The sequence below is a fragment of the Geotrypetes seraphini genome, chromosome 1, assembly GCF_902459505.1.
Source record: "Geotrypetes seraphini chromosome 1, aGeoSer1.1, whole genome shotgun sequence".
NCBI lineage: Eukaryota > Metazoa > Chordata > Amphibia > Gymnophiona > Dermophiidae > Geotrypetes > Geotrypetes seraphini.
The window spans coordinates 56,799,150-56,823,509 of NC_047084.1; the positions used below are offsets into that span (position 1 = coordinate 56,799,150).

General features: G+C 42.4%; 1 protein-coding gene across 2 annotated transcripts in view; it reads right to left on the reverse strand.

Moving 5' to 3' along the window:
- Positions 1-2,296: 2,296 nt before the first annotated feature.
- Positions 2,297-24,360, reverse strand: part of PARP8 (poly(ADP-ribose) polymerase family member 8) — a 505,058-nt gene continuing 482,994 nt past the window's right edge. The window contains exons 24-26 of one of the 2 annotated variants that reach the window (XM_033931570.1): positions 14,476-14,545; positions 12,604-12,688; positions 2,297-2,786 (exon numbers count right to left, since the gene is read on the reverse strand). In XM_033931570.1, the coding sequence (XP_033787461.1) occupies positions 2,684-2,786; positions 12,604-12,688; positions 14,476-14,545 (258 nt within the window). In that variant the 3' untranslated portion in view covers positions 2,297-2,683. Of the gene's footprint in view, positions 2,787-12,603; positions 12,689-14,475; positions 14,546-24,360 lie in introns of those variants that run through there. The other variant, XR_004538173.1, reaches the window with a different exon arrangement.

Sequence of the window (24,360 nt, forward strand, 5' to 3'; positions counted from 1 at the left end):
TGGTGGTATACTTTGGGTTTATTATGTTAAAGCTTATAATCCTGAAATGATAACAAATCAGTAAAAAACACACATATATATATATATCTCTAACATCGTAGGGACGTCTATCTGGCGTCTATATCAGAAAAAGTGTGATTTTTGGGAACGGGTATCGGATGCCTACCCGACCCCTATGTTAACGCTCATTGCAATTTATGCCGCGCGAACGTCTAAACCACGCCTAAAACTAGGCACAGTTTACAGAATTGGGGCCTAAGAGTGCACTTTCCAGCCACTTTCTGATTAGGCTAGCTTATTTTAAAATTGTTCTTTCTACAGATGAAAGTACTATGCTTCCATGGTGCACAAATAGACATGATAAGGTCAGGCAAGTAAAATAATGTGCATTTTTTCATATGTATGCATCCTATTTTCTTCCTAATTAGATGCCTGTACAAACAGCAAGGGCATAGTAAAGGGTGTGTGTGTGTGATTTTAGCACATATGTTTTGTTTAATTGACTACAGTATGGTCTAAAGGTATGCAAGTACATTGCAAACAACAGAGGCTATTCAAAATTGCCCTCAACAGATTCAAACAATGGGAATTTACATTTGTATAAAAAAACTGAATAGAAGAAGCAGCTACTGCTACTGCCACAGCTTCAATTTGCTTACAAAAGTCTAGCAAAGTCACATATTACAACCATATATGCTCTTCCCTACACAGAATGAACTTCCTAAAAATATGTAGAGTACCATTTTAGAAAGGATGTGCAGAGGGAAATTCAAACATCCAAGTTAGGATGTGTAGCATTTTTATACTGTTTTAAAAAAAAAGTTCTGCAAATGTAAAGTCTCCTGTAAAACAGAAGCAGGGCTGCACATTCTTGCCCCTCCACATCCATATAGAAAATGTAAATCCTACCTTCTCACAAAAATGGGAGCAGCTTTCTAAAATCCTGGTCCTTCAGCAAAAGTGGCCCTACCCTAATGCAAATTACCTCAACCCCTTTCCTGACAGTACAACCAATATAAATGCCATTTGCTCCTCCCCCTCCCCCCACAGAAGTATCCCCTCTAGCAGATGTACACCCTGGCATCACCTAACTTTCCCTGTCTTGGCAGAAACTGCCCTTCTCTGGAAGCCTCCATGTGTGGGCATAAGTCCAATATATAGTAGCTTCCCCCATACTCCCTTCCTCAGGCCCAAGGCCCCTCAAAATCAGCTTGAGCCACAAGCCGCCCCCCCCCCCCCAAGACTCTCCTCAGGTTTACCAGGGGTCCCTAGTGTCTAGTAGGGCAGGAGCAAAGCCTACTTGCTCCCACTTCATGGTTATCGGAATCCATAGTGGCCACTCTAGTGGCAATGTAATATTACTGCTAAGAGTGCTGGCATCACAGGACCCAAAACCTCAAGATTTAGAGATGCTCTTGCTGAAGGTACTTAATCATGTCTAGGAGCAGAACTAAATTCTGATGTTTGGATTTTCCTCTGCAAAAGTGGATTCTTATGTGAGATAGACAATGCACATCTGTACTGGGGTCTCATCCAGACCACTCCCCTCTCCTTGCCTTCCATTCACCCCCTTGCCATTTGGATGTAGTGAGCTTCCACACCTCTGAATGGCCCTTATTTTGAAATATACTACTAAAAAATTGGCTAAAACACCTTAGACCTGAGGAGGAAAGTCTGGCAAAACAATTATTCCATGGGAGAAAACAGGATTTAAAGTAGTGGACATCAGTATGAGCCCATCATGGATAACGTAAACCTCTGGCTCAGGCTAAATCTCAAAGGTGACACCTTTGAGATTTAGCCTGAGCCAGAGGTTTACGTTATCCATGATGGGCTCATACTGATGTCCACTACTTTAAATCCTGTTTTCTCCCATGGAATAATTGTTTTGCCAGACTTTCCTCCTCAGGTCTAAGGTGTTTTAGCCAATTTTTAGTAGTATCTTTCTTAGGTTTATATTGGCTATATATTTTGAAAGGGTTTTTTTCATTTTCCTTGTTTTGAAATGACATTTTTAAACATCTGTGCTTTTCTAGACATTTAAAGTCTGCCATTTAAATGTATGAATGTTTCTAAAATAAATAATTTAGTCATTCAAAAAGGTTCTAATACTTTAAAAATCTTTAAAGCTATAAAACCAAACACCATCATGTCACCACTGTAATGGAATCTTGAATTTAATCTTATTTTCATGTAACATCTTCTATAGTTCAACCTGCACAGACCCGATGAACAGAACTTAGTTCTTGAAAGCTAGTCACAATTGTATTTAGGCAAATAAAAGATATATCCTATAACCTGATCATTGACCTTTATTTTTACGTTTGCATGTAACTCATATAAACGTTAAAACTGCTACTTATCAAAATACTTCCTAAAGATTTTCATACAAAAGTACTAACACAAAACTCTTGGCCTATTCAGTTTGTTTAGAGCAACCATGACTTCTCTTCAAGTGTGTTCAGCTTGTATACATTAGCATAGAGCTTTTCAATTACCTCTATGGTTGCTAAATTCTTGCACCATTTTAAATATTTCAATGAGGCTAGAAACACTAAGTTTAAAAAAGTATTAAAAAGGGATAATTAAAGTCAAATAATGCTAACATCTTCTTCAGCTCAAAATCCAGCTTTGAAACTGAGGAAGGCGTTCGGATCCCACAGGTTCATTCAGAGTGGTCCATTTAACCAGTAGCTGTTTGGTTACCAATAACGCGAAGAATTTCTTTATTTATACTTGGATCCTGTGTATTTATACTTGTATCTCCTACTTGGCCATCTTCATAGCTAAAATTAAGAGAAAACAAAGAATCACTTTGGGTTTTACAATTTTAGATATGAAAATATCAAGTATGTAGATTGTACTTAAATGAGCTTGAATACTTATGAACATTCAGTTACCCCCCTAAAACATTACATAGCTGTCCATGACCTTTTCCCACATCTCACTCTAGCCTATGGAAAAAAAATCAGTAAAGGAATTCAAGAAAGCAGAGGATAAGCACAAAGGATTCCTTTTGGTAAAGTGTGTAATGAGAAGCTGGGAATTGGTTGGAAAGCGAAAACCTATACCAGGGAGGTGGGGAAGTGGAGGTGGGGTAGGATGTGTAGGCCCTACTGCACCGCAGAAGCCTTCAAGAAGACCCAATGACATCAGGTCAGTAGCAGTCACCCCGCGAATAGGAGGATGGTTGTTGGCTTATTGGGAGGCTTGGGTGCATATTTGCTTGGACCGCTGGGTGCTAGACATCATTCGAGAGGGTTGCAAGCTTGAGTATGAGTATTTTCATTTTCTGGTGTAGATTCTCTGACCGGATGACCAGAGAACGTGGTCAATGTAAAGTGGCTCTTAGATATTTGAACGGTAAAAGTCCATACTACCTGCAAAATCCGGCTTGGGCAGATATTCTATATACTTCATAGAGTCCAAGAAAGACTTGGATGACTCGAGACTAATCCTGGATCCGAAGCCAGTCAAAGCAGCACTGAAAAGTGCCTCAGTTCTGCATGGAGACTATTTTTATGGTTGTTGTGACAATGGCGCCAGGGGAATTTCTAGCTTCCTTGGATTTGACAGAGGTCTACTTTCACATTCTCATATTTCTGGATCACAGGATGTTCTTGAGATGCCATGTGCTGGGGAGACACATCCGGTTCTCAGCACTCCCCTTCAGCCTGGCAACAGTGCATCACACCTTCACCAAGGTGATGATAATGGTAGTAGTTCATCTCTGATTAGAGCTCTGTCCAAGTCTGATGAAGAAACAGCAGTGGCACAAAGTTATCCTGCTATTGCAGGACTTGGGTTGGATTATCAATTTCCTGAAAAGCCATCTGGAGTCAACCCAGTTCTTGGAGTACTTGGGAATCCATTTCAACATGGCAGAGGGTTGTGTTTTTCTTCCCGAGCCACGATAACTCACATGCCAAATTTCATAACTCCTAGCAATGTCACTTCCTTTAGCTTGGTGGTATCTCCAGGTACTAGGCTAGATGGTGGCAACCATATTTATTTATTCAATTTTCTATACCGTTCTCCCCAGGGAGCTCAGAATAGTTTACATGAATTTATTCAGGTACTCAAGCATTTTTCTCTGTCTGTCTGGTGGGCTCACAATCTATCTAATGTACCTGGGGCAATGGGGGGGGGGGGGATTAAGTTACTTGCCCAGGATCACAAGAAGCAGCATGGGTTTGAACCCAAAACTTCAGCTTTTAACCACTGCACCACATAGAGGTTGTTTTTGGGTGAAAGCTCGTATGCGTCCTCTTCAAGACATACTATGGTCCTGCTGGTTGCCATAGACGGATTTATTCCGGATGCCACTGGCTTAGACGGTGAGGGAGTGCCAAAGTTTGTGTTGGTGGCTCCAGCCAGAGTCATCAACAGGAATGCCTCTTTGCATATCCTCTTGGGAGATCCTGAAGACAGATACCAGCCTTTATGGCTGGGGGGGATCATTACAAGGGTCATTCTGATCAGGGACGTTGGTTGCCCTCTCAGAGAAAATGGTCAATAAACTGTCTGTAGCTGCGAGCAACTCATCTGATGTTACAGACACTGAAGGACTCCCTGAAAGACAAAGTGGTCAGGGTTTTCTTCGACAATGCCACAGTGGTGGCCTATCTCAAAATGCAGGGAGGCACCAAAAGTGCCCCGTTACGCCTAGAGGCCCAGTTCTTGTTCCTGCAAGCTATTTCAGCATCTCATGTAGTGGGAGTTGACAAAGGGCAGGCTGACTATCTCAGATGACAGATACTGAATTTGGTAGAATGGTTGTCATCCTGGAAGGCCTTCAGCATCATTATATGTTAATGGGAATGACAGACATTTAATCCGGTGGCTTAGGCAGCCAACAAGAAAGTAGATCGCTTCTTCAGTCAAAGATTTGAGCTCGGAAGTACTGGGTAGGGCACTTTAGTCCAACCTTAGCCAGAGAGCTGTTATATGTGTTTTCCCCGTGACCCATGATAAGCCAAGTCATTCGCAGAATAGCAAGCCACCTGGTGCTGGTAATCCTGGTCGCCCCAGATTGGCCATGTTATGCAGATCTGGTGTGCCTGCAGAGGGACAAAGGTCTCAGACTGCCGATTCATTCATCACAGGGTTCATTCCCATTGAGAAGCCAGAATGCTTTGGGCATAAGGCATGGCTCTTGAGCAGGTCACTTTACTGCAGAAGGGCTATTCGGAGGTACTCATAGCTACTCTCTTTCCCAAGATCTAAGAAACCAGCAACTGTTATGGTCTATGCTAAGGCTTGGTGGGATAATGAGAATGTAGAACCTTTATGAGCTCCGATGGCGGAGTCCTAGTGTTTCTCCAAGCTGGACTTGAGAAGGGTAAGGTGGTTGGCTCCCTTAAAATGCATGTGACAGCCCTCTTGTATTTCAGGGCTCGAGTGGACAGCTTCTCATCTGGACATTGCCAGATTTTTGAAGGTTGCGCTCAGGCTGCATCCTCCTGTTCAACAGCCATTTCTATTTTGGAACCTTAACATTGTTTTATAGGGCCTCTGTAAAGCTCTGAACAAGCCTTTGCAGGATGTGTCTCTAATGGATCTTACTGTTAAGATAGCCACCAGAAAAACTATCACCTCAGCGAGAAGAGTCTCAGAATTGCAGGTGTTCTCATGCAGAAAGCCATTTCTCAAATTTACAAAGGTTGGGGTCTCTCTGCGCATGGTACCTTCTTTTTTTGCCAAAAGTGGTTTTGACCTTCCATGTAAATCAGGAAGTCCAGCCACCTGCATTCCAGACCACGAGCTCAAAGAAAAGAGACAAAGAGTTGAAGTTACTGGATGTTAGGAGAGTTTTCTGTTACCTCAAGGTGACAAATAATTTTCATCTCTCAGATCATCTTTTTGTGCTAGCCAATCCTAGTTGACTGGGAAGGCCAGCTTCAAAATCTATTTCCAGTTGGATTTGCATGGTGATTTCATCTGCATTCATGGTGCTAACAGCCACCAATCTCTTTGAGGGTGCATTCCACTAGAAGTGTGGTTTCTTCATGGGCAGAGTACCCGGGAAAATTTGTAGGGCATGTACATGGTCCACCCTCCATACTTTTACAAAGTTTTACAAAGTGGATGTGGCAGCATAAAGGGATGCCACATTTGGTAATCACAACAGGCTCATCTGCCCCACCCTAAACTCAGGGAACTGCTTTGCTATGTCCCATTGGTCAAGAAGGAAAAATTAGATTCTTACATCAATAATCTTCTTTCTGGTAGAAGGGTACATCAGTCTTGATGGACCACTCTGTCAGATATTGATTTTGCCTGCTTACTATTTCAGACAGGTATGTGTTTCCAAAGGTTGGGATTTGCTCCTTTCAGACAAGTCTGAAGAGTAAAAGCACACCTTTATTGTTCAAAGGCAAGTAAGAGTATGAGAACTCCAGAAGTATTAGTATTAGAAGTATTAGTGCTACTTGTATTCAGGTATGTGGCTGTTTTTGTTCCATCTTATTTCCATAAGGTTTACTATTAACATTGTTTAATAATAATTGTTGCAAAGCAAAACAGAAGTGGAATGTTGGGGAGATTCCTCGTATCCCTCCTTATTTTTCCTCTTATAGTGGTTTACAACTGTTTTGAGACAAACTGAAGAGCTACAGCACAGCACACTGAGGAAGGAAGCAGCACCTAAAAAGATTGATGATGTCTTCTACATCACAGTTCTTCAACCGCCGGTCCGCGGACCGGTGTGGGTCCACAGAAAATTTCTGCCGGTCCACACAGGACCGGCGAGATCAAGTCGGCAGTTAAATTTCCTGCCGACTGCGGTTCCTGTTGATTAATGTTCCTCCCAGCCTCAGGCGATCAAGATAGGCTGCCAACGTCGGGGCCTTCCCTCTCTGAGTCTCGCCTGTTCGGAAACAGGAAGTTGAAACAAAATAGGCGGGACTTAGAGAGTGAAGGTCCCGACGTCGGCAGCGTGTCTTGATCGCCACCCCTGCCGAGTTGCTGAAGAGGGCCGCGGGGAAGTTGCGATTAGACCGGAGAGAGCTGCAGATTCAGGTGCAGGTGGAGGGAGATGGTCAGCGTGTGCGAACAAGATCCTGGGGAGCCTTCACAGTGGCTGTCTCCCCTCCCACCAGCTCTCCAATTTGCCAGGGCAGTGATTTACCGGCAACTTCCTGCAGGCAGAAGAGCTGCTGGAAGGGGAGGAAGCCACTGTAGGAGGCAGGGAAGGTGCTGGAAAAGGGAGATCTGTTACTGGACTTGAAGGGAGTTAGAAGGAGAGATGCTGTTGGTAGGGGAGGAGGGAAAGGGATGGGAAGAGAGTTAATGTTGGATAGAGGGAGGAGGGAAGGGAGAAGAAGGAGAGATGCTGCTGGAAGGGGAGGAGGGAAAGGTATGGGAAGAGAGTTAATGTTGGATAGAGGGAGGAGGGAAGGGAAAAGGAGAGATGCTGCTGGGAGGGGAGGAGGGAAAAGGATGGGAAGAGAGTTAATGTTGGATAGAGGGAGGAGGGAAGGGAGAAGAAGGAGAGATGCTGCTGGAAGGGGAGGAGGGAAAGGTATGGGAAGAGAGTTAATGTTGGATAGAGGGAGGAGGGAAGGGAGAAGAAGGAGAGATGCTGCTGGGAGGGGAGGAGGGAAAGGGATGGGAAGAGAGTTAATGTTGGATAGAGGGAGGAGGGAAGGGAGATGAAGGAGAGATGCTGCTGGGAGGGGAGGAGGGAAAGGGATGGGAAGAGAGTTACTGTTGGATAGAGGGAGGAGGGAAGGGAGATGAAGGAGAGATGCTGCTGGGAGGGGAGGAGGGAAAGGGATGGGAAGAGAGTTAATGTTGGATAGAGGGAGGAGGGAAGGGATAAGAAGGAGAGATGCTGCTGGGAGGGAGGAGGGAAAGGAATGGGAAGAGAGTTAATGTTGGATAGAGGGAGGAGGGAAGGGAGAAAGAAAAAAGGAAGGAAACAGCTGGCAGGGAGATTACAGGAGGGGAAGGGGGTCAGGGTGGAATGGAGAGATCAGATGAGAGAAAGGGGAGAGAGAGGAATGAGAAAGTAGAGAGACATTGATGCTGGAAAGGGAGTCAGCAGAGAAATGAGAGAGGGATAAAGATGCTAGATCTGGTGTAGGAGAGATAAAAATGAAGAAAGCAGTGAAGCTGGAATGAATGATGTAAAAAGGAGAGAGGAGGATGGACAAGGAAGAGGGGCATAGAAAGAAGTCAGATACATATGGAAGGGAGAGAGGGCATACATTGGATGGAATGGGCAGATGCTGGAAGGAAAAGAGTGAAAAGAAGATGAAAGCAGAAACCAACAAAAGGTAGAAAAAAATAATTTTATTTTTATTTTGTCATTAGAATATATCAGATTTGAATTATATATCCTGCTAGAGACATAACTGGGGCCTGCAGTATTCTGTAGCATGATATTTCTATGTAGCATTCTATAATAACTTGGCTTTATAATAACTTTTCTTGATAGTAGAGGGGATATATGTGAAGGGGAGGGGAGACAGGGGTTTTGTTGGTCCGTGCTCTGTATATTTGTATTTATAAAATCACAATTGTTCAGAATATTGTTTCTTTTTATACTTTAATAAAATACACGTTCAATATAAAATCATAATTGCGGCTTGTGCAGATGGGATCAGATGGTTTGCGGGGACCGAGCTCGCGGAGATGGGGCGTAAACGGGGTTTTTAAATTTTAGTCCTAGTAGTTTGCCGGTCCACAAAATAATTCTTTTATTTCTGCCGGTCCACGGGTGTAAAAAGGTTGAAGAACACTGTTCTACATAATTCGTAGTTAGAGAGGAAAATAACCCATCGGTCAAGACTGATGTACCCTTTTTTCCAGAAAGAAGATTATTGAGGTAAGAACCTAATCTTTTCTTAGCTGGTCCGAAGGAAGGTGTTGTTCAAAGTCTGGCAACTGCGTTATTAAAGACTTTAAATGGATGGACATGTAGAAATTATAGTCAATTATTCTATTAGTAAGCATAGATGCCTGGAATACACATCTGACAAACTTATTCAGGGTTCTAGCCTCTCTGCCTGTGGAAAGTTGGTGAGAGCTGTTAGCATGCTTTAGGGCAGACTCTACCACTAAAGACTGATGTTGCAGCTGAGGTTTATCAAAACTAGGGAATTCTGTATTCTATAGTGTGTGCAGTTTATGGGGAGCTATTGGGATGGTAAAAGGCATCTCCCAGGTTTTAAACAGAAAGTCTTTCATGACTGTGTGAAGTGGAATTTTGACACACTGTTTAGGCCATTCCTCAAAGTCTAAGAGTTCCATTAACTCTGCATGAGGCTCCTCCTCAGACTCCATCTTAATAGGGGAGCCTGACCCATCCATTGCACAAAACTTGTGAAAGAGTAGCTTTCAGGTGGAGATCTCTGATGTGGAAGAGGTGAAGAAGGATCACATGGTATACCATAAGATTCATCAGTAGAGAATTCAGGAAGGTCATCAATGGAATGTGGTGACAGATCAAAGTTAGATTCAAAGTATTCTCTTGTAGCAATCCATGAAGGAGAGTGCTGATAAGCACCGAGGAGCATCAAGGTGAAACGGGAATCACACTCCCTGGAGGATGATGCATGCATCAAGCATCTCCTGGGTGTCAATGCATCGAAAAACTCTCAGGATAGGCTGAGGCTGGCTAGGAGACTGCAGGAGCCTGGATAGGCTGTTACTGCAGTAGCCCTACAAACTCTTGCTGAAGTAATGCTTGAAGCTGCTCCTGTATTGATGGCACTGGTACCAATATAGGCAAAGGTACAGAAGGCGCATGTGACACTGGATGTCAATGCATTGCAGACCTTGATGTTGAGGCACACCTCTGAGCAGACACCAGCTGGAAGGATAGTGATCAATTCTCCCTGTTTCGAAGCAGTCGAAGCCTGGGAAGATGCTGAGGCATGTTTGATGGGGGGAGACTTGCTTATGCTTCTTAGCTTTCTTACATGGCTCTCCCAATGCAGGCAATTTTGTTTTATTTTTCAATATAGTCCTATGATAGCTCCATACACGTCATCCACTTTTCCTGCAATAACTTTAACCCCTTTGTAAAGAATTCTTCTGTTTGACCTTCAAACCAGGACATCATCATTTGAAAACTGTCCACAGAGACATTTCTTTAAAACTTGGAACAGGAAATAATCAGAGAAAGCCAAGTCAGGACTGTAGGGTGAATGGTTCAGCTGCTAAACCAACATTCTCGGATGACATCCTGTGATTGTCATGACATGTGCACTGGTGCATTGTCATGAAGAATCAGCATGCCTGTTGTGAGTTTTCCAGTTGGATTTGCATGGTGATTTCATCTGCATTCATGGTGCTAACAGCCACCAATCTCTTTGAGGATGCATTCCACTAGAAGTGTGGTTTCTTCATGGGCAGAGTACCCGGGAAAATTTGTAGGGCATGTACATGGTCCACCCTCCATACTTTTACAAAGTTTTACAAAGTGGATGTGGCAGCATAAAGGGATGCCACATTTGGTAATCACAACAGGCTCATCTGCCCCACCCTAAACTCAGGGAACTGCTTTGCTATGTCCCATTGGTCAAGAAGGGACCAATTGATTGATTCCCACAAAGTGATCATTGTGTTGGCGTTAACTCTCCCCGGTTATAGTTGTCTTCTGTGGCATGAACTCCAGAAGCCAAAGTCCTTCATCATTCCAGAAGACAGTTGTCGTGACTTTGCCTGCAGATTTTTCTGTCTGGAACTTTTTTGAGGTGGAGAATGACTTGTGCTTCCACTGCATTGACTCCATTTTGGGCTCAGGATCTCTGTGATAGACCCAAGTCTCATCTCCAGTAACCAAATGATACAAAAAAATCCACTTGGTCTTCACGGAGCTGCTCCTAGTTCTCCTGCCAACACTGGAACCTTGTGGTCTTCTGACATGGCATCAGCATTCTTGAAACCCATCTTGCACTAACCTTGGATATGCCCAGCTTTTCATGAATTATTTTCTAAACTCTACCTGCTGAGATGCCTATTTCTTCAGCTACTCAGAAAACCTTAATTCATCTGTCTGACAAAATTAAATCCTTGACTTTCTTGCACATTTCTAAGGAAGTTGCTTTCACAGACTGTCCAGTGTGAAGGGCATCTTCAATGGACTCTCTACCCCATTTAAACTGCTTGCTCCAAAATTTTATTTTGTAGGATGATGGGGCAGACTCACCATAAACAGGAGTCAAGCGTTCATGGATCTCCTTTGGCTTTTTCCCTTCGTAAGAAATTTTATCACTGAATGGTGCTCCAAATCTAACAATTTCTTACTTGATTTGCACAAGGAATCTCTTGACATCATGTCTTTTGGAATGTTAGATTTGCACTAAGCCGCAACTGTGCATTAGTAGCTTTGAGACATGTCACAGACTTGTTTTTACACGCTTGCTATTTTCTTTCATACTCAGGTTGATAAAGTATTGAATGCCTTTTGTAACAACAATGAAGAAGTGGACTCTCTATGCTATGTTGACTCAGAATGAGTTGATGTAGGTTGATGTAGGTTGAGGAATCCCCAACCATGCAAGATGTCCCCAATGCAGTACCAAAGTATTTTTTCAAACTGAAGTTTGCAGACTTTGAGTGACTTCTGCATACGAAAACAGAGGGCATAAGAAATGTCACAATGCTCAGGACCAAGACACTGAATATATCAATTGTGCGATTAGTGCCTGAAATGGTCATGTTGCACTGAGTGCACCTCAGTGCTTATCTCTTAAGATGCAAAGACAAAGGGCTCAATGGCCAAGAAACTTGAGTACAACATGAGCTGAATATAGCTCGATGCTCATGGAATAGAAAAGGGCTCCAGGGCGCCCGAAGACCTAAAAACGAAAATCTGAAAAAAAGTTGAATAACTTGACTAAAATGAAAGGCTTTAAAAGAAAACAACAAATGATGACAAATACTGAAGGTAAAAATAAATGGAAGGCACAAAAAAAGTCAAACTTTGATGCACTGAGGAAACTGAAACACAGCTTCTCAGCTCCGAGGAAAAGTAAGAATTGCAGGTCCCGTAAGCCAGTGTCGGGCGGAAAGGCACCAGCACACTCACAGTATGGGAAGTACTTACAATTTAAAGTGATGGTCCATACCAGGTTTCATGGATAACATCACTCGCATGTGAGAATATTATACCTGCTTATCTTCAGAGTAAAGATATATGAGTTTTCACTCAGTTTTAATCTTAATCCATAAGCACTCTATTTGTTTCACTAATTCCATTCAAGACGTACCTATAAACATATTCTAAATAGTAAAACCACTCCTATACCGCCCTCCCCATTTAAAACTATGAGGGCAAACATATGTATCCATAACCTCATCCCCCTACCATACCCCTGGAACTGGTAGACAAGTCAGAATTAAAAATGAAGGGGTTGATATTCAAAGTGATTTAAATATCCATAAATGGCTCTTGGCTATTTAAATTGCTTGTCTGCAGTTAATCGGGCATATTCAGTATCAAAGGATATGATTTGCTGATGGATAATGTTATATTGCAAGGCAAATACAATAGCCAGGCATACCTTGATGGCAAGGGAGATTGATGAATTTTGCAACAGGTTTGAATCTGGTCCAAAATAAAATACTAATGTGAAAAAAAATCATACTTACACAAAGAAGAATCTTGTACAGACATGATCCGTGTTAGGTACTACCCAAATTTCTCCATGTTTGTGCAATTCAGATGAGGTTATCACTGTAATAAGATAGTGAAACCTTCTGTAACTAATGACTTTCATAAGAACATAAGCAAATGCCTCTGCTGGGTCAGACCTGAGGTCCATCGTGCCCAGCAGTCCGCTCACGCGGCGGCCCAACAGGTCCAGGACCTGTGCAGTAATCCACTATCTATACCCCTCTATCCCCTTTTCCAGCAGGAAATTGTCCAATCCTTTCTTGAACCCCAGTACCGTACTCTGCCCTATTACACTAGAGAATGACATGGGGACAAATTTGTCCCTGTCCTCACAGGAACTCAATTTACCCTGTCCCGTCCCTGTAAGTTTTGTCACTGTCACTGTCCCATTCCTGTAAGCTCTGCCTCAAACACTTATGATTTTGAAGTGTTTCAGGCTTGTGCAGATGAGGATGGAACTTGCAGGAATGGGGCAAGGACAGGAACTAAACTCAAGGGGACGAAATGGGAAAATGAGTTCCCGTGGGGACAGGGAAAAATTTGTCCCCATGCCATTCTCTATTATACACCTAAAAGCCTTATCTTCTTCCTCTCTTCAACGTATATCTTCAAATGCATCCCAGAATATTTAAGTGCAGAAAGAGGTAATGGTGATTGGGGGATCATTATGAGTTCAATCTTATCATGCCTCTTCTCATAATGTTGTAAGCTTATACCTACTGTTATCCCACCTGCCAAGCTTTTCATTGCTGAGAAAGAATTCTTCATCTTGCTTCTTTTCTTCTCAAAGAGGAAACCTCAACCATGCCTCTTACTAAAACAGTACATTTATTATAATTTATGGGACTTAGAGGTCTTGAATTACCAGTAATCCACCAATCTAGCCATACTCTAGGTTTATAAATATAAATTTATGCTGTTTTAGGAACAGCAATAAGTTTCCAAGCTCATTACTGCCAATTTTTCTTCCTTTTTTCCAAAATCACAACTGTAAATGTCTATCTCGATGGCATACAATAGTAACCATACAACCACTAAAGAAATCTGTATTGTAAAGATGTATAACATGCTCCCAGGTTTTAAAGGTAGCTACCCAACATGACCATGTTTCATTGGTCAGCTGCTTCAGGGGAAAAGATAACACAGACCATACAAGCATGTCAAAACATAATCTAAAACTATGCATTATTAAAATCAAGTAAATAAATAAATCTAAATGTCACTGAATGTGTACAACAGACAGAACTCAGACTGGTTCTGAGCCAGGTGTATAATATTTCAGAGACCATTAGATCTGATTGAGACTAAAGTTTTGAATAAAGAACTGCAATTCACTCCTACATCAGCATATAACATGCTTAATGTAAGAACAAATTTATGCAAGTTCACCCAAAGCCTAAAAACTATGGACTATTTTTTTTTTTTAAATCTCAAACTGCTTCTAGTACAGATAGATTTATTGTACAACACAGTAGCAAGTGGAACCCTATGGGGAATGTGAACCATCTAATACAGACCTATGAGACCGTGGTATTGAAAGACCTTGCAGAATTAAAAAAAAAAAAAAAAAAAAGACATGGACATTTAAAAAGTTTGATTAGACCACAGAAACAGTCTATGAGAAGATCGAGCCAAAACAAGTCAATTATTATTAAAGCAGCAGACAAGGGCAGTGCTGTGGTGATAATGATTCAGGAGTTTTTTGTACAAGAGATTTGTAGACAACTTAATTATGAAACATTCTACAAAAGGCAAAAAGGAGATCCTATCATTGAAATAGGTTAAATCATTGATAAAGCTAGTAGAGTAGTGGTTTTCTCACAACTCGAGAAATATGGTATGCTTACCTTCACATAAGGCTATGCATTTTAAGTTACGACTTTGCAAAAATTGTGACTGCTGTCCTTTTTTCTGTAACTAAAGAAGCAAAATAAAACAATTAGTTAAAATAATGAAGAAACCCCACCAATCAGTTAAACTAAAAAGGCTATTGTTAGTATTAACAACTCATTGCCATGATGTTTCAAGTCAGCAAAGATTTTGTGGTGAGAATACTAAAAGGGAACTTTAAAACAATCCAAGAATGTAAAACCTCTGAAATCAAAACGATTAGGTATTTTGACATCTGTTAGACAAGACTTAACAGAGATCTGGGCTTTCTTTCCCACTATAAAGAAATTTAAAACTGCTCTGCCACCTTTCTATCTCCTGCCCACCTACCCAGTTCTCCCTCTTCCTATCCCTGAAATGCTTTCATGTTTTCCTTATATATACTGTACTAATATTTGTCAACATTTGCTTATTTCTGATCTGAAAAGGGGGGAGGATTACCTTCTCAAGCTCATCATAAAATGCATTGAGTTTGTCCAATAATAAAGGTTTCAATAAAAAATATTTTTTTGTTTTATCTCTTTATATTACCTTGGAAAGTGGACTAACACGGCCATCACACCATTTCACGCAAGATGATCACATGAAAAAGCAAATGAACAAACTTATGGAAAAAGAAACCAAATTGAATAGTCATATTTATTTTCTGACAATCTGCAAGAAGAATGACATTATCCCCAAAGGACTCAGAATCAAAAATCCTTTAGCAACCACTTTCAATTCTGACTATGCAGAAAAACTCTGCAAATACACTAGTCAAAAACTAAGAAATTAATTTACACATGCAAAATATCTGCCCCATAAAAAAACCCCAAAAGAATAAAAGACAGGCAGATACCTGTCAAAAATCCCCCCCCCCCGATCCACAAATGCCATTGGCACCATCCTCCCCCACCTGCCCACGGCCAGCCAAACACCCCCCACCCATCCACCCGACCCACGCTTAAAAATATGGCAGGAGGGATGTCCACTCCCTCCTGCCATCGGCCCCTCTCCTCCCTCCCCAAACGAATGGCAAGAGGGATGCCAGTGGACACCTCTTTTTTCCTACCTTGTCTGGTGATTTCATGAGTCTCTGGTTGCACTTCTGACTGTGCATCCAATCTTTCTTCCCTTCTTTCAGCCTGTATGCTTCCTCTCCTCCACACCTCATTCCCTCCCCCAACTTTTTCTTCCTCTCTCCCTGACCTTTCTTTCTTTCTCTCTTCATGCCCCCTTTCTTTTTTTCTGTTTCTCTTCTTTCCTTCTGTTTCCCTGCCTGCCCCCTTTCTTTCTTTCTCCCTGCCCTTTCCCAAGCCACTGCCACTGCCATCAGGGAACAGGAGCCAAACCGCCATCTGTATATGCCCGATACAGATTGGAATGCACTTACCGCACAAACTAGCGGCAGTAGAAGGTTGTTAACCTCCATAAAGGGTGCACAGCTCAAACAATTGGTATTGGAGCCCACTAGGGACCAGGCGTTACTAGACCTGGTACTCACCAACGGAGACAGCGTATCAGAAGTTTCGGTAGGTGATATGCTGGCCTCCAGCGACCATAACATGGTTTGGTTCAACCTTCGGAAGGGTTTCTCCAGATCGACCACAATAACAAAGGTCCTAAATTTTCGTGGCACTGACTTCAAACGCATGGGAGACTTCGTCCATCGGGCACTGCAAGACCATGCCGAAACCAATAATGTAGAGGCTATGTGGGCAAACCTGAAATCTACCCTACATGAAGCAATAAATCGCTATATAAAAACAACAAGCAAACGACGGAGGAATAACAGACCCCAGTGGTTCACTATAGAAATCTCGGACCTCGTTAAGAAAAAGAAAAAAGCATTTGTTTCCTACAAACATTCAGGAAGAGGAGCAGTAAAAGAAGACTATCTGGCCAAGTCCAAAGCAGTCAAAACGGCAGTCAGAGAGGCCAAGCTTCAGATAGAAGAGAATCTAGCAAAGGACATTAAGAAAAGGGATAAATCCTTCTTCAGGTACATCAGTGATAGGAAAAGAAACACAAATGGGATAGTACGCCTTAGGAAAGCAGACGGGACTTATGCAGAATCAGATTCCGATAAAGCCGAACTACTAAACGAATACTTCTGCTCAGTCTTTACCTGCGAGGCGCCAGGGTCCGGTCCACAGTTGCAAGCAAGGCATAGCTCAGATGACCCGTTCTGGAATTTCAAGTTTACACCCAGCAGCGTCTACTGCGAGCTATCAAGACTCAAAGTGAACAAAGCCATGGGACCGGACAATCTACACCCCAGGGTGCTTAGAGAGCTGTGTGATGTCCTGGCAGAGCCATTGTCTGTGCTCTTCAATCTTTCCTTGAAGGCGGGAAAAGTCCCCTTGGACTGGAAAACAGCCAATGTAATCCCACTCCACAAAAAGGGCTGCAGGACAGAGGCTGAGAATTACAGACCGGTGAGTCTCACATCCATAGTGAGTAAACTCATGGAAACACTAATTAAGCATAAATTAGATACAATCCTAGACGAGAAGAATCTACGGGATCCCCGCCAACATGAATTTACCAGAGGCAGGTCCTGCCAATCCAATCTGATTAGTTTCTTTGACTGGATAACAAGGAAACTGGATGTGGGTGAGTCCCTGGACGTCGTTTACTTGGACTTTAGTAAAGCTTTTGATAGCGTTCCGCACCGCAGACTATTGAACAAGATGAAATCAATGGGACTGGGAGAGACGTTAACTACATGGGTCGGTGATTGGCTAAACAGTAGACTTCAGAGAGTGGTGGTAAATGGTGCCCCTTCAAAAACGTCGGAGGTGATCAGTGGAGTGCCTCAGGGCTCGGTCTTGGGCCCGATCCTCTTCAACATATTTGTGGGAGATCTGACTCAGGGGCTTCAGGGTAAAATCACATTATTCGCCGATGACGCCAAACTATGCAACATAGTAAGTGAGAACACTGTACCAGACAGTATGACGCAGGACCTACTTCTATTGGAACACTGGTCCTCGACTCGGCAGCTAAACTTCAATGCTAGAAAATGTAAGGTCATGCACCTCGGCAGCAGGAATCCATGCAAAACTTACACACTAAATGGTGAAACCTTAGTTAGGACCAAGGCGGAACGTGATTTGGGGGTGATCATTAGCGAAGACATGAAGACTGCCAATCAAGTGGAGAAGGCTTCATCAAAGGCAAGACAAATGATGGGTTGCATCCGAAGAAGTTTTATCAGCCGGAAGCCCGAAGTTATAATGCCATTGTACAGATCCATGGTGAGGTCTCATCTGGAGTATTGTGTACAATTCTGGAGGCCACATTACCAAAAGGATGTGCTGAGAGTTGAGTCAGTTCAAAGAATGGCCACCAAAATGGTCTCGGGACTCAAAGACCTCCCGTATGAAGAAAGGCTGAATAAATTGCAGCTATATTCACTTGAAGAACGTAGAGAGAGAGGAGACATGATAGAGACGTTTAAATATATCACCGGCCGTATTGAGGTGGAAGATGATATCTTCTTTTTTAAAGGCCCCTCTGCCACAAGAGGCCATCCGCTGAAAATCAGGGGTGGGAAATTTCATGGCGACACCAGGAAGTTCTTCTTCACCGAAAGGGTGGTCGATCGTTGGAATGAACTTCCACCTCAGGTGATTCAGGCCAGCAGCGTGAAGGATTTTAAAAGGAAATGGGATACACATGTGGGATCTCTAGGGGGGTAAATTCAAGGGGGTAGGGTTGTTGGAGTGGGCAGACTTGATGGGCTGTGGCCCTTTTCTGCCGTCATCTTCTATGTTTCTAATGGATAACAGGCCCCAAAGCTGACGCCGCCCCATGCTCTCCCTGCTTCGGGCCGACCAGCATTCCTCTCCCCAACGTCAATTCTGCTGTCAGAGAGGAAGTTCCGCCCAGCCAGGCAGAGATTGGCTGGCCCGAACTTCCTCTCCGACGGCAGAATTGATGTCGGGGAGAGGAAGACTGATCGGCCCGATAGATCGCCAAGGCAAAGTGAGTCATGGGTAATCGACTCACTTTGCCTTGGCGAGCTACCGGTCAATCGCGATCGACCTATTGGGCACCCCTGCTCTAAGGGATTACACTGCTGGCACATCAGGTCTGGAACCTCCCCGCTCTACTCTGCCACTGCTGCTTTCCTGAACCAGAAGCAGCGGCAGTAAACTTTAAATTCAGTCATCGCGGGACCTTTGTGCACCTCCCTACAAGCTGCCAGTCCCGCCATTCGACGTCACTTCCTCGTTCTGGAGCAGAGGTACAGGAAGGTCCCGCGATGATTGCATTTAAGTTTACAGCTGGTTTTACCAAGAGCGGATAAAACATGCCCAAAATAGGCCAAGGGAATTATTCCATATAGTGTGATATTTGATTGAAGGTGGTGGTTCCTCTGGTTCTAATCCTCATCCAGATGTTGGAAAGTATGCAGCCTTTTTGACAAATAGGATGAATGGAGAATGGATGCTGATGATTCCTTGTGTGAAGACTTGGAGATCATTTCGGTTGGTAGATGAAGATGAAGTGACTAAAGTTAATGCAATTATTACCCCCAGAAGATCAATACATGATTCATATAACACGAGTTATTATGCGTACGTTGGCTGAAAAGATTTCCAATCTTTGGTTGTGGGATTTTTCCTGAGGAATGTAAACAATCCATTATTACCCTTATTTTTTAAAAAGAGCGGTTTAGATATAGAACAGATGTCTAGCTATCGGACAGTTTCTGTTGTACCTTTTTTTTTTTTTTTTGGGGGGGGGGGGGAGAGGGGATAAAGTAATAGAAAAACTAGTGTTACAATAACTGGATGAATACATCCAGAGGGTTGAATGTTTGTATCCTTGCCAGTCTGGCTATCGAAAGGCACTTTGGGCTAGATTCACTACGCCACCGATCATGTCCCGACCACTTTGCGACCCAACCCGATTCATTAACCTTCCTCCCGATCCAATTCTGATCCGTGCATGCAAATGAGGGGAAGGGCATCCAAAAGTAGGAAGGCAGCGATTCACAAAAAAACCGACACCGACTGGGCTGGCCGATCACAAAAGAAGCAACTGCCAAGGACCAGTCACTGACGTCATTGCCGACTGTCCTCACCCTAAAATCCCAGCCCTGCAGCCTATCAAATCATCAAAAAAGCCCCCTGCTCGCTACCTTGAAAGGTGGTGAACAGGGATACATTGCTGCACTTCCAGCCCTTCAAGAGCCCTGCTCTTGCCACCCTGACTCTCCTGATCTCTGCTGCCCTTCTTTCAGCTAATAAACTTGGACTTGCTAAAGAAAGAGAACATTCAAGTGGTTTGAAGCCTGGAAGTCTTTTCTTTAGTCTCACAGAAAATTCAATCAGCTCCAACTTATGCAGTAGCCACACTTCGGACTAGCAGCACTGGAGAGTCTGGTTTATTAGCAGAAATGCTGAAAAGCCCTCTGCTAACACTCCCTCACTAAAGGAATCCACTGTGGCAGGAAAAATAAGCCTCAGACTTGGGATACTGTTGTGTACAATGCTCAATTTCAATTCTTTTTCTCCCGAGTCTTGGATGTGCACTGGCATAAGACAGAAAATTGTGCGCTCATACAAACATATATAAAATTATCCAGTATGCAGCGTGCTGGCTCCTTGTAATTCTACTACTTATACACCAGTCAAATTCCTGCACCTCTTTTTATTTTATTGATATGGGGCTCTATTCTGGAAGTGGTTTTTTATGAGGATTATAAATGTTGTTTTGGGCATATTCTAATTTTCTGCGAATGCAATGCCTATTGTTTGGAAAGAAGATGGAATAAAGTATTTAGGAATATTAATTCAAAGAAATTTGGAAGACACTATGCTGGTAAATGAAAGAACATTATTGATAAAGGCCAAGGAAATGTGTAAGCGATGGAACCCTTTACATCTATTTTGGTGGGGGAAGAGTTCAAACTATTAAAATGATGATTACACCTGTAATTTGCTACTAGATGAGTATGATACCTATATATTTTCAGGCATCCTTTTATAAAAAATTAAAGAAAATTTTATCAGATTTTATATGGTTAAATAAAACTCCCAGAATTTCTTTAATATCATTGCAAAAGTCTCAATCTATGGAAGGAATAAATTTCCCAAATTTTTATAGGTATCATCAAGCTTATATTTTGCGTCAAGGTATGTATTGGATCCTCCCTGAACTCATGGAGAATTTGCTGGACTGGCTTCTTCTTGAAGAACATCTTATGGTCCTGCTTCATCTCAAATATTTACTAAGTATTGGACTTCCAAAAATTTATAAAAATAACAAAATGTTTCATTTTACTTGGAAAACATTCAGATTTTTAGACTCTTTATTGCCAGTCCCCACAAATGAAACTAAATGTCAATCTTTATGGTTAAATTCAAAAATTATGGTGGGGAATTCCAAAATTTTATGGAATACGAACTTTGGATGATGTAATTTTTCAGAGCAAGTTGGCTTCCTTGCTTCAGTTGCAGCAGTCATTTGGCTTATCTCAGGGCTCCTTTTACTAAGGTGCGCTAATGTTTTTAGTGTGCGCTAACCACGCGGTACTAACGCAAGCTCTATAGAGGCGTTAGTGTTTAGTGCGTGCAGTATTGTAGCGCGCGCTAAAACCGCTAGTGCACCTTAGTAAAAGGAGCCTTCAATCTTTTAAATGGTTGCAATTGAAGCAAGCAATTCAGAAAGGGATCCCTGAATGGAGTACTTATACAAGCCAACAGAGCCTCCCCTTTTTGTGCTTTCAAGTGGATTTTCATGGACTTCAGGCGTCTAAATGGTACAAGTTATTATCTGAGTATATGCCTAAAAAATGTAACACAAGTCTCTGTGATATTTGGAGTATGTAAATTCAATATGTCATCCCAGTGGTCCAGAATATGGAATCGTAGTGTGAAATGCACAGCCTCTGCTGCAATGATGCACACTCTGTACTTTTTGCTATACAGAGTATTCTGGACTCCAGTGAGGTTACAAAAAGTAGATAAAAATCTTTCCAATAAATGCTGGCATTGTCAGCTTGAGCTAGGCACATTAGATCATTTGTTATTTCATTGTCCGTTAATTAAGGCCTTTTGGAAATCCATATGGGGCAAAATTACTTCAATTCTTAGTGTTCCTATTCCATTATCATATGGGACCATTTTATTTGGAACTTCAATTATGCCTGAGATTCTGCTTGATATTTACAAAGATAAGCTACTCTTGATAATGTCTGGAGTTGGGTTGCCGTTAATCACAAAAAACTGCAAAAATTGGGATTGTCTAAACTTCACATTCTGGTGGGAGTCACTGTATTATCGGTATGAACGAATGTTAGCAGAGCAAAATGGTCAGTTCCGGGCATTTAATGACTTCTGGAGCCCATTGGATATGTTTGTTAAAGACCTTGGCGGTATATGATTGTTTCTTTTATTTTAATCAGATTATTTATTGTATTAATCATATTCTTTATACACATCCAGGAGGGGTAAGGGGGTTGGGTGGGAGGAAGTTTGAGTTGTTTTAAGAATTTGATGTAGTATAAAGTGCTGTTTGTTTGATGTTATTATGATATTTTCTTACACTTTGTATAAGTTATTATATAAAATCAATAAAAATTATAAATCAAAAAATTTTTCATAAAACTTGGAAACTTGGAAAACTTAGCAGAGATGGAAAAATTGGCAGAGGTATTAGTTCCTTGATACTGAGTTGAAGTAGAAAGGAGACCAATGGTTGCTAGGCCACCGAGGAGCTGTCAGAATTATGGTGGCAGACTCCTGCTTGAGCTTGACAAGCATTTTGAGAACAAGCGGAATGGGTGTAAATGCATAGAGGAACTTGTGTATCCAATGCAGGAGAAAAGCGTCTGTTTCTAAGCGATGAGGAGAATATAGCCTGGAGCAAAAGCGGGGCAGCTTGTGGATGTGGGGAGACGTAAACAGGTCTACTTGAGGAGTGCCCCATTGAGAGAAGATGGGATGGAGAGCTACTAAGTTCAGCATCCATTCGTGAGATTGAAGAATGCAGCTTAGTTTGTCCGCTAATGAATTTTGTTCCCCCTGAATGTAAACAGCTTTGAGGAAGATGTGAGGAATCACCCAATTCCAAATCTTTGGAGCCTCTTGACAGAGGAGAGATCCCATTCCTCCTTGCTTGGTTATATAGTACAAGGCCGCCTAATTGTCTGCATGGACAAGAAGAACTTGATCTTGTAGAAGATGCTGAAAAGCCTTGAGAGCATTGAAAATCGCTGAGTTCCAATGGATTTATATGAAGGCGTCAATCTCTGGCAGATCAGAAGCCTTGAGTGCATAGGCCATCCAGGTGAGCTCCCCAAACATAGGTTGAGAATCCATGGTGAGAATTTTCTGATGAGGAGGAGTGTGGAATACAATCCTCTGGAAAGATTGTAAAAGAATATCCACCACTGAAGTGATTGTCGAAGTGTGTAGAAAGGCTGCGACCACTGAGTAGCCAGAGACCATTGAGGGATCCGGAGATGGAGCCTAGCAAAAGGAGTCAGATGGACTGTAGATGCTATGTGTTCCAGAAGAACCATCATGCGCCTTGCTGAGAGCGATTGAAGCTGAACAACCTGTTGACAGAGTTGAATAAGGGTGTCCTGGCGCTCTTGAGGCAGAAACGCCCTGAGGTATATTGTCGAGCAAAGCTCCTATAAACTGGAGCTTCTGAGATGGTTTAAGTTGTAATTTGGGGAAGTTGATCTCGAACTCCAAATTCTGAAGAAACAGTATGGTCTGATATGTTGCTAAGAGCACACCCTTGAGAGGAAGGATCCTTGATGAGCCAGTCCAACTGTGAAAGAAAAGAATTTTTCTGAATCACTAGTGCTAATCCCTTGCAAGGAAGAAGTTAAGCAGCCATTGGGTAGATAGGTATGACAATCAGGCCCTTGATACCGTGAAAAGGGAAGCAAGGCCGAGCAATAGAAGTGTTTAATAGTGATGATATCACACAAATAGAAACGGAGGAATGTTCTATATGCAGGATGTACCAGAAGTCAAAGAGAAAAAGTTATACCGGGTAACATGTAAGCTATCAGTGAACTAAAAAGGGGGATGGGCCCCTGATGTCCAATTAAAAGAATAGTTAACAAACATTCTAAAAAGGCTGTAGTGGCCTCCTCCTCCCCCTACAGCCATTCCCAAACCTCTGGCAAGTGAAAAACAGAAGAAGGGGTGTAGGAGAAAATACAGGAGGGTAACGGGTGCCTGTTGAAAAGTACTAACATTGATGGTACAGTGGAAGGCACATGTGAAGAAAAACACCCGGTTGATCCTGCGTTGCAGAAAAATCAGAGAAAGGGTCTGAAGTGGTGGGGAAAACTAAATTTACAGGCTTCTACACTCTTGTTAGTTTCTGCCACATTGTGACAGAATGGCAGCAAAGCAACAGGAAAAAGAGCCACCATACAGGATCGATACCCCTTGGTGGAATCCTGAAGTCATCACAGTGAGAGATGAATGATAAAGATGTGCCGAAGACATTGTCCTTTCGAAGGAAACATGCACTCCTAGGACTCAATATGAGAATCTGGACCAAGGCACCAGAAACACCAATCATGGGATCAATTGATTGGGTTGATTCTTTTTTTTTTTTTTTACTATTCATCTCATGGCCACAGACAAAAGCAGTTCTGGACGCCAACTCAAAATCACTGTAAGCAGACCAAAGTATGGATTGTGAAAACATTATGGGGGAATCTAACTTACAGACTCTACACCCATGTTAGATTCCTCAGCATAGACCTTTGAGAAGCAGAGATAGTCAGATGTCTGCTAGATAAGATAATTCAGTAAAAATAGGTAAAGGAATCAAACTTTACAGACTCTACATCCATATTAGATTCCCCACCGTAGTAG